At 44.9% G+C, this 15,998-nt stretch overlaps 1 protein-coding gene across 1 annotated transcript; it reads right to left on the reverse strand.

Moving 5' to 3' along the window:
• Positions 1 to 3,484: 3,484 nt before the first annotated feature.
• On the reverse strand, positions 3,485 to 6,628 carry LOC126176763 (adult cuticle protein 1-like). Its single transcript, XM_049923932.1, has 2 exons — positions 6,579 to 6,628; positions 3,485 to 4,080 (listed from the first exon to the last, which is right to left on the reverse strand). The coding sequence occupies exons 1-2, from the start codon at positions 6,591 to 6,593 to the stop codon at positions 3,835 to 3,837; spliced, it is 261 nt and encodes an 86-aa protein (XP_049779889.1). The 5' UTR covers positions 6,594 to 6,628; the 3' UTR covers positions 3,485 to 3,834.
• Positions 6,629 to 15,998: the final 9,370 nt, after the last annotated feature.

A 15,998-nucleotide genomic window follows, 5' to 3' on the forward strand; every position in this document is an offset into this window, starting at 1 on the left:
GCATTTGGTTTACTGACGAAGCTTATTTTTACCTGGACAGCTTCGTCAATAAACAGAACTGGCGCATATGGGGAACCGAAAAGCCCCATGTTGCAGTCCCATCGTCCCTGCATCCTCAAAAAGTACTGGTCTGGGCCGCCATTTCTTCCAAAGGAATCATTGGCCCATTTTTCAGATCCGAAACGATTACTCCATCACGCTATCTGGACATTCTTCGTGAATTTGTGGCGGTACAAACTGCCTTAGACGACACTGCGAACACCTCGTGGTTTATGCAAGATGGTGCCCGGCCACATCGCACGGCCGACGTCTTTAATTTCCTGAATGAATATTTCGATGATCGTGTGATTGCTTTGGGCTATCCGAAACATACAGGAGGCGGAGTGGATTGGCCTCCCTATTCGCCAGACATGAACCCCTGTGATTTCTTTCTGTGGGGACACTTGAAAGACCAGGTGTACCGCCAGAATCCAGAAACAACTGAACAGCTGAAGCAGTACATCTCATCTGCATGTGAAGCCATTCCGCCAGACACGTTGTCAAAGGTTTCGGGTAATTTCATTCAGAGACTACGCCATATTATTGCTACGCATGGTGGATATGTGGAAAATATCGTACTATAGAGTTTCCCAGACCACAGCGCCATCTGTTGTTGACAATTGTAACTACTGTAATTTCGAAAGTTTGTCTGCCTGAAAATATGCTGTTGTCCCAAGCATATTGCAACAAACGGTGTATTTCTATCGCTGCTCATTTAGTTTTTATTACCGTTTCAAATATACCGGTCATTTTTGAAACACCCTGTATATGCCCTTATAAGAGCCCTAATTTCTCTTGTCTTATGGTCGTGGCCATTACGCGAAATGTAAGTTGGTGGCAGTAGGATCGTCCTGCAATCAGCTTCAGATGTCGGCTTTCTAAATATTCTCAGTAGCGTTCCTCGAAGAGAATGTCGCCTACCATCCAGGGTTTACCATTTGTTCCCGAAGCGTCTCCGTAATTCATGTGTGTTGATCGAACCTACTGGTAACAAATCTAGCAGCCCACCTCTGAATGCTTCGGTGTTTTCGTTTAATCGACCAGATGGAGAAGTGTTTGGTGTTTCAGGGGCACCATATCTAAGAATTATACCACACAAAGGGAAAGCGACAAAATATAGGGAAAACGACAAGATATCATCTGCTAAATCACAACGCGAACGAAATCGTGTGTTGAGTGATCGTCACGAACATTCATTGGAGAGGATTGTGACCAAAAATAAGATGAGACTTGCAAAAGTAACTGCAGAACTAAACGCCAGTTCGGTTGACTGATCATACACATCCCATGGTCCAAAGTTTATTCCCCAATGGTGATGCCGTGTTCGAAGAGGAGAGTGCCCCTTACTAGTCGCATCCCCTCTGGCTACCTCAGGCACCAGATCTCAATAGTGCTGAGCCTTTGTGGTTTACTTTGGAGAGACCGGTGAGTGATCACCACCAACTCCATCGTGGTTGCCTGAACTTCCCACAACTTTCCAGGAAGAATTGTATCAGATATCCTTGAAAAACACAAGATCTGTGCTTATCCGTTCCAAGACGACTGGAAGCTGTTTGGAATTCTAATGGTTTTTTATGCCTTATTATACATGGTAATGTGTTGCGTTTTTGGGGTTTACTTATTTTTGTACATTCTCTGTAACGAGTGGAGACTGGGGCACGTTTACACACAGGTCAATTTTAAGGAGAACACTTTTCTTTGAGTTAAAGTTGTAGCGCAGAGAACATATTTCTGTTTTTGTGGGTAGTGACTAAATTTATTTACTCAAATACCAAACTTCATTGGGATCATACCTTTTAGAACTGAGAATAGGCTAATATGTGTTCATTTACAGGAGATTATTTTAATGTACAACGTAAATTTGCATAATTTAGAAGCCTGAAGGTTACTACTGTAGTTTAGAAATTATTTCAGACCTGTCGATGTAATTACGTTTACGCAGTTCTGTTATGGCACGTCTGCGGACTATTTTTCATTGCCACCCCAACTGATATCAAAATCAAGAGAACTTGAAGACAGTCGTAGTTGCAAACATAATCTGAAAAAAAAAGAGCGCACAAGAGACTAAAGAAACAAAAATTGTTGAAAGAAAGCTATTAAAACCTAATGAATCTCAGTCTGTAGAAATTAATTCTATGAGGGCAAGGTCTGATAAGGGCAAGAAAAACGTGGTCAGGCCTACTTCTGATGTCATTAGTCCTGCGCAAAGTCAGGTTTTCTCATGATAACTATCCATGATGTTCATTTCGCTTCCGTTTATGTAGTCTATCATCTTGTATCTCCTCCTTAATCTTCTCTCACAAACCAGTACTTACAAAGCGTCTGTTAGCAGGCATTCGCGTCTGAACGAATGTCCCATCCTGTTCTTCTTCCTTTCTCTTATAATCTGCTGCAGTCTAATAAAGAGATTGAAAATTGCCTTTATATTCACCATTTCAAAAGATATAAACAATCAAAAAGAAATCAAGAGTATGCTCTGCGCTCGTAGGTAGGACACCGTGCCTTGTACACGTCCACCGCGGCGCTCGGGGTTCACATCACCAAGTTACGACACCTGAAGATGGGCGTGTAAGAGCCCGAAACCGGTCGTGAGATAATAAAGAAACTTTACAACTGTAGCGGTATTTTCAGCCTCTGGTATAATGCTCAGTTGAGGATGTTCCTTCAACAGGATTGTTTGTAAGCCGGCCGCTGTGACCGAGCGGTTCTAGGCACTTCAGTCCGGAGCCGCGCTGCTGCTACGGTCGCAGGTTCGAATCCTGCCTCGGGCATGGATGTGTGTGATGTCCTTAGGTAGTTCTAAGTCTAGGGGGCTGATGACCTCAGATGTTGTCCCATAGTGCCTTAGCGCCATTTGAACCATTTTTTAGATTGTTTGTAAACTATACTTTATTAAAATTTTATAAGATTATGTAATTTTAAACACGATAAATATAACATAAAATTAAAAATTCTGAAAAAATCACGTGTACTTGTGCCCTGGTCTCCCCTACTACTTAGGTTTCCAGTTTTATGTGATGATAATGTTTGCTTGAAGTATATCTGCAAATGTCGAAATTGGAATCAGAAAACATATTTTCAACGGCCATAAGCGAAAGACTACATTCAAGAGAAACAGAATCGTCAATTATGTAGAAACCCGGGAATGTAACATCTTCTGTGTGACAACATGTGCGACTTTGAGTGCAGAGCTGAAAACTCCTCTTTAATCCCCACACTGGCTTGTCAGTATGGCGACAGTCCTAAGCTCGTTTAGCCGATTCAGCCTTACACCTGAAGAATCACTTTTACAAGTACTCTAATATTATGGATATTTGGTCCACGCAGTTTTAAATTTCGAAGTCAGTCAGCTGAAGTAAATTGTTAAAATTATTTGCAGCACGACAACCTTTTTCCTAACTTTGAAGTTAATTGTTTGTAGGGTGAGCAGAGATAGACTGGCCAGTTATGCATGAAACGTTTTTATTTACAACAGTTACGCAATTAATTTGAGCAAACATTTTTGGTTGTACAAAAGTATGAAAGATGGGTGTTGCAGAGGATCAGGACACGGTCGACTCCCACTGAACGCCGTGCTGAGTGCTGGTCCCTCGGGAAGGCTGCGGCTGGTCTTGCAGGGTCGGTGGCTGCCCTCTGGAGAGGCCTCTGCGGCGGTGGTAGACGCCACGGCAGAGGCGCCGCCGAGGTCGGTCGCAGTCTCGGCTTTCGTCCAGAGGCGGTTCTGCTGCCAGGGCGGTGGCGCGGCCACCGCTGCCGCATCTACCCGACCGGACAGCACGACAGCAGTGTTAGCGCTTAGCGGCGTGCCAGGTAGGTGTAGTGTGCGGGGGCGGCGAACAGCGGTGCGTGGGCGGCGGCGACCAGGGGGGCGGCGGGGGCGGCGACCAGGGGAGCGGCGGCGGGCACCGCCACGGGGGCGGCCACCTCGTGGTTGATGGCGTGCGCCGTGTACGAGCTGCCGTACGGCGCCACCGCGTAGGGCAGCAGACCCGCGAGCGCGCCCGAGCACGCCAGGGACAGCACCAGCAGCACGGCGACAGCCTGCGGACAGACAAGGCGGGGCGGTCAATCTACCTGCTGCGCCAACGCCCGCTCCTCGCAACTGAAGCTAGAGCTGCGTCTACTGTCTCCTGTTTCCCACACGTACCACAACATACCGCAAAGTGTTCTGACCCGTCAGTTCACTATCATCTCGGACATTACATAGTTCAGAGGAAGGACAAACCGTGGATACCTGCCCAGTTGGCACTTCGGTGACGGTAGTCCACAATACGCTAGGAGTATGTCGTTTCGTGTATTATTTACAGAAAAATGAAGAGACTGGTTCATCCCGACCTCGAGAAGATCAGTCTGAGTTACGGAGAACTGCAGGAACACGAAAGGCAGTTTTGACCCTACGAATTATCTTAGAAGGCAGACTGAAGACAAGTACAGCTACACCTGTAGCACTGGCAGACTGAGGGAAACCTTCCGCTGCGTTGTCCGGAATACACTTTTTGAGACTCTGGAGGTAACAGGAATAAAATACTGAGAGTTATCTGCAACTTGCACAGGAACCAGATTGCAGTTATACGTGTCGAAGCGCGTAAAAATAAGTGAGACAGTGTTGTAGCTTATCCCTAGTATAATTCTGTCTTTTTACTGAGCAAGCACCTTGCAAGAACTGTAGGTTGTAAGTGAACATAAGAACCGCAACTTGATGGACGATTACAATAAGAAGATCGATGGATTGAATCTCCGGAGAAAATTGTGGACAACTTTGAACCGTGTTTGAACGATTTTTGCTAGTAAGCATCTGATGAACAAATGGGGTCCACCTGACAATTCAGAATATGGTTGCAGGGAAGTCCAGTCAGTGGATCATTTACTTGTGCGTGAAGTGTAAGGCTATCAGGGTGATCTGAAAGAAATACAGGAGCTCTTCGACTCAGCCATAGAGTGGCTCAAGAACATTTGTAATTTTGTATAGTGTTATAAGAACATATGTAAAGAATATTGTAATTCAGTGTAAAGGTATCAGAATATTTTAGTTAATGCGCTATGAGACGAATGCTTTTGTAAATACTGAACAAGTAAATAAATAGAATACATAAACAGAGGAAGCAGTTAACCAATTCTGTGGGACTAAGATTTTGCACGTAGCAAGTAAGATAATATAAAAAACTTGCACGTGGCAATTAAAGGTATCGCGAGTCGCATAACACACGTAGGCATGGGCAGCTGAGTAACCCTGTGCATCAGTCAGGATTAATGAACAACCATAAATTTTGCTAGCAACGGCCTTGCCGCACTGAGTACACCGGTTCCCGTGAGATCACCGAAGTTAAGCGCTGTCAGGCGTGGTCTTCACTTGGATGGGTGACCATCCAGGCCGCCTGGCGCTGTTGCCATTTTTCGGGGTGCACTCAGCCTCGTGATGCCAATTGAGGAGCTACTCGACCGAATAGCAGCGGCTTCGATCAAGAATACCATCTTACGATCGGGACAGCGGTGTGCTGACCCCACGCCCCTGCTATCCGCATCCTCAAATGGTTCAAATGGCTCGGAGCACTATGGGACTCAACTGCTGAGGTCATTAGTCCCCTAGAACTTAGAACTAGTTAAACCTAACTAACCTAAGGACATCACAAACATCCATGCCCGAGGCAGGATTCGAACCTGCGACCGTAGCGGTCTTGCGGTTCCAGACTGAAGCGCCTTTAACCGCACGGCCACTTCGGCCGGCTCCGCATCCTCCACCGAGGATGACACGGCGGTCGGATGGTCCCGGTAGGCCACTACTGGCCTGAAGACGGAGTATAACTTTTGCTAAGGAGCGTCCTGTATTCGTTTCCCGATCAGAAGCACTCAGGCGTAAATGAAATTGACTATCAACAAGGACTAATCATAAAATCCCCTCGAGTGATGGTCGGTTGGTTTAAGGCCCCTCGAGTGATACAGAGTGGACGCGGAAAATGCGGATAAGAAGGTTTTCTTCAGGGGTGGAGTCTTCATGTTCTATTGGTTACAGAGGCTTCTAATTACCGATACATCATTCGTTTTTATGAAACTTCTTCTCGGATAAGATGCCACAAACGTAATCAGCACCTACAGCATTTATATTTCTTATCTTTAGTGCTACTCTATGAATAGACTTTGGAAACCTTCAGTTAGGTAGAACTGACGAATAAAATACCTCATACAATCATGGAACAGGCAGAGTGCGTTAAAGTGAATAGTACTGAGGTAAAACGATTTTTAAAACTTTTTTGTATTCAAACGCAGACGAAAGTGTGTTTTGAGTGATCGTGATAGACGGGCATTGAAGGCGATTGTGATGAAAATTAACAGGACAGCTGGACTACGGAAGAAAGTCAGTGATCAATTTCGCGATGGAATTTTTTCTCAGCGTTAGGCGTCCGATACTTTACTCTGAATGTAACAAGCGAGTGCGTATTACAAAAATATAATATTGTGCTGAGTAAGTTCTTACGATCTGAAGTGTAAATTTACCCTCTTACTTTTGACCCGCCGTGTGACTGGCTGGTCGCCGTACTCACCAGAGAACGGGCCATGGTGAGGTTTGGAAGGTGGTTGTGGTCTGCGGAGATCGCTGACTGAAGTGACGGTCCCAGGCGGCGGCGGCGCTTATATAGGGGCGGGGCGCGTGACTCGCATCCTGAGGCCGCGCCGATTTCTCCGGCCCGCCGCAGCGCGCGGACACTCCTGCCAGGCACACGACACGCCACGCCACGCCGCGCCGCGCCACGCCACGCCAGGCCCGCGTCACACGGCGCTCCGCCCGCTACGGCGACGCTCACGTTGCGCAAGCAGGAGCTCGCGCGTCACGGCGGCGCACTTTCTGCCACAGGGTGGCATGCATGCGTGCAGCACTCTTCGGCCCTGCGTCTGCAGCACTAGAATAGTACCATGACTGCCTTAAGGGGCTCCGGAACGCCCTATACTTGCAATGTTAAAATAACGCTTATAAATTACATCTTTCCTCACAAAGTATTTGAGGTAGGAAGTTGAACTTTTTACAGATTATTTATTGGAATATGGGCTACAACTTAACACAGGGATTTTACAAAATTTTAGTTCAGTTATTAAAGATGATTTTTTTTCAATTGTAATGAAAATTCACAACATTTTTTTGCAATTTTTTATTTATATATTCAAAAATATACAGTTTTTTGGAAAAAGGCTGTGTTAAATTAATCAGAAGGTACTGTGTAACATTTACTGAAAGTTTGAAACAAATATGTTTGGAAGATCCTTAGAAAACATGTAATTAGTATGAGAAAATAAAAGTTTTGGGAATCGAGCGACAAAGATTGGATTAACTTTTTAGTGCATTCCAGGTCCATGGGATGGATTATCTTCATCCTCTGCAAACTCCTCCTCCAGCTTCCTCTTGTTCCTCCTCCTGTTTACTCTTGCTTGTATTTCTAGACTCTTTACAGCCCTGTCTGCAGCCCGAAGGCGTTCCTTGTCTAAAGCAAGCATCGCTCGTACCATGTGAGAACCTATCTTCATTCCCATATTTCTAAATACCTTGCACCTTACAATGTTGCCATCATTGAAAGTCGCAACAGCAACTTTACTTTTACTCATTATTATACTTCAACAAAACAGAGACTCAAGAAACAGAATTAATTACGAATATTTTCGAGATAACGACAGAGTAAATAAACATGAAACAATCGACAATCACACCAGCGATATATATTGAACCATCACAGGTTAGCCACAACACATACTTTATCTCACATCACTAAAATGTACCTGATGAATACGGACGTTAATAATAACACCATTTGACAGCAGTTTAACAGCGCCACAGTGGGTCTCGCCCATGTAGAACACATTTCAAAAAAAAATTTAAAAATAGTTGTAGTCTTCGGAATTGAATAAATGATATAGCTATTAAAAGGTAATAGTCTGCACATTCAGAAAACGCAAAAAAGTAAAAATTGAACTTTTCATGATTTTGAGCCTTTCCGGAGCCCCTTAAGCAGACGTGGTCACGAGTTGACCATATTAAGGCTGGTACGCATTTCTCAAAAACTATTTCTTCCAATCAGACTCAGTTTGAGACGTGCATAAGCTGTCATATGTTCTTCATTGTACGCTACTTATTTGACCGTAGGCTGTTACACAGCAGAAATTCACATAAGGGTATGCGACCTTAAAAAAATGGCATTTAAAAATAACATTTTAGGAGCGTGCAAAAAGGTAATGCTGCACATTTTTTTTCTGAAAACAGGTTGATATTATTCAGGATTCCAATACACCGTGACCTGTAGTTCATGCGACACCCTTATGCCACCTTACTGGAAGGGCCTGTATGCCCGCATTGTAATACTCTACTGGTCGACGTCGGAGAAAACGACTTGCTGCATCAATAACCTCCCCATCATCCACGTACCGCTTCACACGGAGTGCATTCTTCATTGGTATGTCTCACTGTTTAGAGACACAAAACGCGTGGGTCTTTTCAGCTCGTTACTAAATGCAAATAAGTAGGAGGCCGAGTTGATAGGAGCTGAAGGAGTCCAGGTTGCAATAATATGCGGTACGGCACACTGTTAGAGAGAAGGATTATTATTCAAGAAACACAGAGTACAATAAAAATGACTTATCCTCAGTAGTTTGTAGGACTGTAGCTATGGCTATAACTAACACAACATATTCTCAGGGACTAAGCCTGAAGGGCCCTCCTCAGAGAATTAATATAAACAGGACTGGCTGAGGGCCGATTATGAAAGTGTGTCTGCATAGGTTGAAATCTAGCTCAGAAGTGAACGAGGCACACTCCAGTTCCGTCGAGCTGCAGAGTGCGCTGTCCTCGGCAGACGACGGGCTGCCAACCTTGTGTTGGCACGGCGTTGTAGTAGTATCTGTGGCAGTGATACTACAATTGGGACAAACAGCTGGAAGTCAGAAGGTGCGAGATCTGGGTTATAGGCTGGATGAGGAAGAACAGTCCAATACAGTTTTGTGAGCTCCTCTCGGGCGCACAGATTTGTGTGAGGCCCTGCCTTGTCACGGAAAAGGAGAAGTTCGTTTCCATTCTTGCGGTGGCGAACACGCTAAAGTCGTTTCTTCAATTTTATAAGGATAGGAGAAAACACTTCAAAGTTGATCGTTGCACCATGAGGGAGGACATCAAACAGAATAACCCCTTCAGAGTCCCAGAAGACTGTCGCCATGACTTTACCTGCTGAGGGTGCGGCTTTAAATTTTTTTTCTTTGGAGGAGAGGCTGTGTGGCGCCACTCTATGGATAGTCTGTTTGTTTCCTATACGAAGTGATAAAGCTATGTTTCATCGCCTGTGATGATGTTCGACATAAAATTGTCACGATCAACCTCGTAACGAGCAAGCAATTACGCACGGGTGGTCCTTTATTATTCTGTACGGTCATCTGTTAGGCGGAGAGGCATCCAACGGGAGACCCAACGGGACACACCTTTGTGTACCCAAACTGGTGGACGTGTGTGTCAGTAGTACCAACAGTGACATTCAGTTGAGCAGCGAGGTGTTTGATTGTGATCCGTCGAGTACCTCGAATACGAGAGTCCGCACGTTCCAACATTTCGGGAGTAGCAGATGTGTCGGCGGCCGGGCGGCGCGCGGGAGATCGGACAGTTTTGCACGACCTTGTTGCAGTGATGACAAACGTCTCCCCAACGACTCAGTGTGCTTTCGTTTTCTGCCACCTCTCCGTAGGAATACTGCGAACGTCTAAGAATAACTGCAGTGCTCTGGTTTTCGCAACAGAAACTCAATGACAGAACCTCTGCTTGGCACGCACTTCCCTTACAGACGTCTACATATAGCGCCACCATATATCGGAACTGCATGAAACTACAGGAGCTGAAGTAGAAATATTTCACGATTTCCCACAGCAAATTCCCCATTTTTCAACGGAGACTGACCGAGAAAAGCCGGCCGAAGTGGCCGTGCGGTTAAAGGCGCTGCAGTCTGGAACCGCAAGACCGCTACGGTCGCAGGTTCGAATCCTGCCTCGGGCATGGATGTTTGTGATGTCCTTAGGTTAGTTAGGTTTAACTAGTTCTAAGTTCTAGGGGACTAATGACCTCAGCAGTTGAGTCCCATAGTGCTCAGAGCCATTTGAACCATTTTTGACCGAGAAAAAAAGGGGTGACATTATTTATTAAACGCCCCTCGAATCTAAGTATACGGGCCAGTCACATTAATCGCCACGTATGTCCTGCTTCAACGTTAAATAACCGCTGGCAGATGGCAGGTGATACCACCAGCAGTACAGGTTATACAAAACGTGTCCGGAAAAAATTGCAGCCGTTGTCGTAATGCGGAAACCGTGTGATTTATCTGACGTCCAAAAGGGGATGATTATTTGATTTCAGACCAAGTTGAAGCATTTCCGAAATGACTGTTAGTAAACTCTGCCGCCATGGCTAAACATACTGAGCATGGCAAAACTGCGCTATCCAAAACCGGCGCCTAGGCTATGTGGTGCACCATGGCCTACAGATGACAGGAGTGAACGGGGGCTGTGGAGATGTGCACGGGTGAATAGGCGTGTAATTGTTGAGCAACTGACCGTCCAGATGAACCAAGGAACCATCAAAAGTGTCTCCACAACGACCGCTCATGGAACGTTGCTACGTATAGGCCCCTGCAGCAGGCGCCTGGTTCGTGCAGCCAAGCTGATTGCCGTTTATCGGCGACGTAGGCTGGAATTTACATGCCAATATCACAACTGGACGTTCGCTGAGTGGTGGCAGGCGGCCCTTTCGGATGATCGAGACTAATGGCCATTAGCGCGTGTACAGCCTGCAACGTCTGGAAGCAAACAAGGAGGCAGCGTTATGATCTGGTGAATGTTTTCGAAGCATTTCATGGTGATCTCGTCGTTCTGCAAGGTACAGTGGATCAACACAAGTATGTATCTATCCTTGGGGACTATGTCCACCACTACACGCAAATTTGTTAACTTGGTACGATTGCAGGCACCAGCAGAATAATGCAACGTGTCACACAGTTCACGGTGTGCGTACGTACTTGTTTTGAAGAGCACCAGTGTAAGTTTACCATACTTCCATGGCCACTGTACTCCCTGGATTTAACCCCAATCGAGAATCTATTGGACCACCTCGATCGAACTGCTTGCGCCATGCATGGCACCGTATCCCTGTTAATACCTTCCACACCCTCAATGACTCTCTTCTTCCGCGTCTCCCCAAAGGTGGTTATTCACTCTTTTGACACGTGGTCACGTTAATGTTAATCTACAGTGTATGTTTCACATCTGTTACTTTATTTCCACAAGTCTAATATATTTTGTACCAGTGTCAACTGTCGTAGATGTAATAGAGTCAGAGAAAATTGTAACTAAAACTAAAATTTTCTTACTTTCGGAAAAAATCCCCTTTAAAGTTTTGATATTCAAACCATATTCAAAGTTAAAACGCGCCAGGTCATCTTTGAGGGTTTCTGTATCTTCCAGCCAGCGTTCCGGACCTTCTTTTGAATTTTAGCCTCTTTTGTCAGTGGTAGAGTACGTTTCTCAGCCTCCCAAACGATCAGATGGTCAAGTGACAGAAACACCCTGGGTTCTATGGCCGTATCACTGAAGAGATGTAGCCTGCTGACTGACAGATCGTTGAAACACAACACTGCGTCCATGATATCAGTTTAGGGTTTTGAGGCATACAGTTACTATTTTCCAAGTGTTCTCACAGGCAGCTATTTTAGTTGGGGCTTCATTATCGAATTCGTTTAGAAAGTTTTGACATGCTCGTCACGCCCATGTGTCGGAATTGCTTACTTGAGACTTGAACTGAGTATGTCATCAATGGCCTAATGGGAACCATGTACATGATGGCAGACATCCTCCTACTCATAGCACTTTGCCTGTTGCACATCGGGTAGATTTTCTTATGATAGGTTGGCAACATACGGCATGTGGTTTTCAAAGACAGTTTTCGGTATAGCTAGACAAAGAGATACCTGACTTTCTTACAGCATCATATCTGTCGTATGTGTCGTGTTGTTTGTGTTTATGCAATTGTTTCGGCCTTTGTGTGAATGGAACCAGTCGGCGTTTCCTCTCACACGCCACGTTTCCAGGCAAGGCCCAACAGTTCTGAGTGCAGCCTGAAGTTGTGAGCTAATGTTTGATGACTTACAATCCTGTGGCAGAATAGATGTGTCGACAGTACGTTAACGTAGAGGTTGACCGGTAGGGGCCATAAGTGCTGTCTTGGCGTGCTTCGGCCTGAGTAACGTAATTTGTTGACTGTTTGCCATGAATGTCAGTGCTGAAAGTTCTGTTAATAATATGTCAGTGTATGAAACTTCCGAGCATATTGGACAACCTGGTCTCCCTTCTTACTATCCATCTCTCTTCCCCTATCTCTTCGACTCCCGCCTTCCCTCCTCCCCCTTTTTCTATCAGTTCCTTCCTACCTTCTCCTCTCTCTGTTCATCGTTTCCTGCCCCTCTCGCGCTGTTCATCCTCTCCTGCTCCCTCACCCTGTTCATTCCATCCTACTCCCTCTCTCCCTTAGCATCCCCCCCCCCCCTGTCCTCGTCTCTGACCATACCTCCTCTATCCATTTAAACCTTCCCCCAGCCATGCCTATCTGATGTACGGCCCCCGCAAAGCAGATCGACAAAGCAGGTCGATACTACTCCAACACAACGTACCTGTCGTGAAATGCAGCCTACACATCAGGGGCCGGAGCCCCGTTTCCTGTCCTTGATGTGAAGACTATCTTATAAACCAGGATGGTAAGGCAGACAGATGTTAATCCCACACAATCTACCTGTCATACAGGGCGAGAAGATCCTAGACCTACATTCATACACATATAGACTCTGCTCTATACAGTATTTATAGAGATTTGCTGATACTGACTTTTGACCTCCTACCTATGTCATGTTATGTCTGTCATTAAAAGTGTATAGTGATGCACAGGTATTCTATTCAGATGAAATAAATAAGAGGTTGTTGTTGTTTTTGTGGTGGTGATCTTAAGTCCGAAATTTTGGTTGATGCAGCACTCCACACTGGTCTACCCTCTGCAAACATCTTTATCTCTGAATAACTGCTGCAACCTATATCCATTTGAGCCTGCTTACTGTATTCGTCTCTTAGTTTACCTATACAGTTTTAACCCCCACTGTTCCTAGTGCCACAACTCGATGTGGCGTGGACTCAACAAGTCGTTGGAGTCACCTACAGAAATATTGAGCCATGCTGCCTCTATAGCCGTCCATATTTGCGAAAGTGTTAGCGGTGCACGAACTGACATCTCATTTAAGTTCCATAATTGATGGTGGGGATTCATGTCTATGGATCTGATTGGCCAAATCATTCGCTAGAATTGTCGTGAATGTTCTTCAAACCAATCATGAACAATTGTGGCCCAGTAACATGGCGCACTGTCATCCAGAAAAATTCCATCGTTGCTTGTTAACATCAAAGATATAAATGGCTGCAAATGGTCACCAAGTAGCCTGACATAATCATTTCTAGTCAATTGTCAGTAGATTTGGAACAGAGAAACATATCCATTCCATGTCAACACACCTTACACAATAATGGAGCCACCACCAGTTTACACAGTGCATTGTTGACATCTTGTTTTCCTGGCTTCGTGGTGTCTGCGCCACAGATGACCCAACCATCAGTTATTACCAACCAAAAACGTGTCTCATCGACGAGGCCACGGGTTTTCAATCGTCTGTGGTCCAGCCGAAATGGTCATCAGGCTAGGAGAGGAGCTGCAGGCGATGGCGTGCTGTTAGCAAAGGCACTCGCGTCGGTTGTCTGCTGCCATAGTCCACTAACCCCAGATTTTGGCCCACTGTCCTACACATACGTTCGTCGTATCTCCCACACTGATTTAAGCGGTTATTTCTCACAATACGGCTCATGTTTCATTTCATCAATCCCACTTATTTTCAGCATCCTTCTATAGCATAACATTTGAAATGCTCCAATTTTCTTCTTTTCCACTTTTTACAAAGCCCGCGGTGAACATCCATACACTGCTCCCAACGAACATTCTCAGAAATTTCTTTCTCACATTAAGGCCGATGTTTTAAAGAAACAAAGATGCATCACCGAATGGCTTTAACCAAGTGCCAATATCTAAACATGCCAGTATTATAAATATGCATGGATGTATGTGTGTACCTTCCATATCTCCTTTAAATCACTGGACCGATTTCAGCCAAACTTGGTACACATATCACTTGCTGTCTGGAAACAATCGCTGTTGGGGTAAGAACCACCGACCTATCAATGCGGTGGGGATCAGAGTGAAAAGAACTGTAGCCCACAACGAGAGAATACCAATACTTAATTCATCCAGTTCTATCCGAGTGGAAGAAATTAGTTACTTGCAAAAAGCTTCACAAATCATTTAAAATCTTTACGAAGCTTTTTCTCGCCCATAAACCCCACAAAACGATGAAAGGAAAAAACTTTAACGTTCACTACATTTTTGATGTTCACCCATTAAAATTGTTGCATGGTGGATGACGTTGAAATTTATTACTTCTTTGCTACTAATTCCATTCGCAGTACATTTCGCAGACGGCAGCCACATTTTCCGCTGCATGCAGATACAAGACTATATAATTCTAAGACATATAGTTGAGTAGATATGACGTCATAAGCATTGAACTGTGTGAAAACAAAACTGAGAAACAGATGAACTATGTGTACAAATATGTATGAAATATGTTAGATGCGTGTGAAATATACGTGAATTGCGTGTACACAGGTAAAATCATTTGAAAGACAATAACCAAACATGATACATGTACTGCAAACTATCTGGCAGGAAATAGTTTGGGGGTAAGAACCAGCAACCTCCTATTGGGGTAGGTTGATAACATGGAGAGGGAATGAGCTAGGAGAGATGGGCACAGATAAGAGGAAGGAAGACATGGACAGAAAGAGATGGAGGGGGAAATGGACAGAAAGGGAACAGGAGGATATGGACGGAGAGAGGGGAGAGTAGAAGATGGGAAGAGAGAGGGAAGGAAGAGATTGACTTAGAGCGGGTGTGACGAAGGTAGAGGAAAGAGAAAGAGATGGACAGAGAAAAGCAAGAGGACAACATGGACAGAGAGTGGGTAAGAGGAGATGGAGAGAGAGGAGGAGGACGAGGAGAGGGGAGACAGAGGGGAGGAGGAGATGGACGAAGAGAGGTGGGAGGAGGAGATTGAATTAGAGAAGATGAGGAGGAGATAAAGTGGAGAAATAGACTGACTTGAGGGGGTAGGAGTTGGACAGAGGGGGAAGGAAGAGCTGGACAAAGGGCTGAGAAGCAGATGCACAGAGGGACGGGGGAGGAGATGGATAGAGAGAGCAGATGGAGGAGATGGACAAGGAGAGGGGGAGGGAGGAGATGGACTAATAAAATATTGGAATAAATACATACCTAGGTAACACCGAGTATTCAGCTAGTAAGAAAAATAAATTACGTCACAATAAAGTACTGAATGCGAACCAGCAGAGCTGTTAAACCACTTGAATCGTCTACGCAAGTCGAACAATTGAAAGACAACCGAGATGGCAAAATTTATGTAATGAACTGTGATGGAGACTGACTAGCAAACTGAAAGCTTACCAAAGAGTTACCCTAGCGATTAAATGTTCATCCTTCTGTTGTTCACGTGCTGCAGCATTATAGCTAAAATCTTCGACTCATGCCGATGGTAAGTATTTGCTCTTATAAACTCTACGCAGTATAAATGATATATAAGGAATTACTTGTCAATGGATGGTCGTTCTATTTATGGGGAGTCACCGATTTGGCATGCAAAATAATAATGGATGTTTTTCCAATTTGTGAGAAGCATAAATATTTACATTGTTAGACTTCTACAATAGAAATACCTTAGGACGGGGTTTCGGTTATGAATGGAATAGTATGTGCTTAGATGGAACCAGAGACATACGTATTTTTCAAT

This window comes from Schistocerca cancellata, chromosome 3 (assembly GCF_023864275.1).
Source record: "Schistocerca cancellata isolate TAMUIC-IGC-003103 chromosome 3, iqSchCanc2.1, whole genome shotgun sequence".
In the NCBI taxonomy this organism is placed as follows: Eukaryota; Metazoa; Arthropoda; class Insecta; order Orthoptera; family Acrididae; genus Schistocerca; species Schistocerca cancellata.